Genomic DNA, 1,325 nt, shown 5'->3' on the forward strand with positions numbered 1-1,325 from the left:
GAGAGAGAGAGAGAGAGAGTATTTGCGTGTCTTATTACATATGTCCTCCGGGGCGAAGCCCGGGTAACCAGCTAGTATATATATATATAGGGAAAAATTTATTGAACGTTTTATTTATTTAGTGATTTTGTTTATTATATCTATGGTTTTAATAATTATTTCTCCTAGGATTATTAGAATTTTATTTGGGTGGGATGAATTGGGGTTAGTTTCTTATTGTTTAGTAATTTACTATCAAAATTTTATATCTTATAATTCAGGAATAGTTACTGTTTTATGTAATCGAGTGGGTGATGTGGGGTTGTTGATAAGGATTGGGTTATTGTTAATAAAAGGGAGGTGAAATTATTGAATGTTAAGGGAGGATAAATTATTAATATTCATAATATTATTAGCTGCAATTAGAAAAAGAGCTCAAATTTCTTTTTCTACGTGATTACCCATGGCAATAGCAGCTCCAACACCAATTTCAGCGCTAGTTCATTCTTCAACTTTAGTTACTGCTGGGGTTTATTTAATGATTCGATTTAACAGATTTTTATTAGGGAGTAAAGTAAATTTATTTTTATTATTTTTATCAGTTTTGACTATATTTATATCTGGGTTAATAGCTAATGTTAAAAATGATTTGAAAAAAATTATTGCTTTATCTACTTTAAGGCAGTTAGGGTTAATAATAATGATTTTAAGAATGGGGATAAAGATTGTTGCTTTTTATCATTTATTAACTCATGCAATTTTTAAATCTATGTTATTTATGTGTGCGGGGATTATTATTCATTCTATAATAAATAATCAAGATATTTGTTTGTTAGGGAATTTAAATAAAGTAATTCCTTTTACTATAATGAGATTTATAATTTCTAGTTTAGCCTTGTGCGGGTTTCCATTTATAGTTGGATTTTATTCAAAGGATTTTATTATAGAGAAAGTATATATATTAATAGCAAATATATTTTTAGTAGTTTTAATTTTAATTTCTTTAATATTTACTGTTTCTTATTCTATTCGTTTATATTATTACATATTTTTTTTAATATAAAATTTTATAGTTATTATAATTTAAAAGAAAATAATTTAATGAACTTATCTATAATAATTTTAGTAATGATAAGAATTTTTGTAGGATCTATATTAAGTTGATTGTTTTTTTTATGATTTATATGGGGCTTATTTAAGGACGGGATTGAAACTATTAGCTTTAAGAAGTTGTATGTGTGGATTAATCATTGGGATATTTTTAGCTTTTAATAATTTTATAAGAAAATTGTATTATTTAAATTTTTATGTAAGTTCAATGTGGTATTTAAATTATTTATATTTGT

The 1,325-nt window shown here is 24.5% G+C and overlaps 1 protein-coding gene across 1 annotated transcript; it reads left to right on the plus strand.

Annotated features, from left to right (window-relative positions):
* Positions 1–10: 10 nt before the first annotated feature.
* On the plus strand, positions 11–994 carry LOC139785826 (NADH-ubiquinone oxidoreductase chain 5-like; the record flags this gene model as incomplete). Its single annotated transcript, XM_071724996.1, has 1 exon — positions 11–994. A coding segment is annotated over exon 1 (552 nt), but the record flags the coding sequence as incomplete, so codon positions are not given.
* Between the last annotated feature and the right edge of the window lie 331 nt (positions 995–1,325).

The sequence above is a fragment of the Temnothorax nylanderi genome, unplaced genomic scaffold (assembly GCF_030848795.1).
Source record: "Temnothorax nylanderi isolate EJ_2023f unplaced genomic scaffold, tnyl_v1.0 TNYL_tig0894_pilon, whole genome shotgun sequence".
In the NCBI taxonomy this organism is placed as follows: domain Eukaryota; kingdom Metazoa; phylum Arthropoda; class Insecta; order Hymenoptera; family Formicidae; genus Temnothorax; species Temnothorax nylanderi.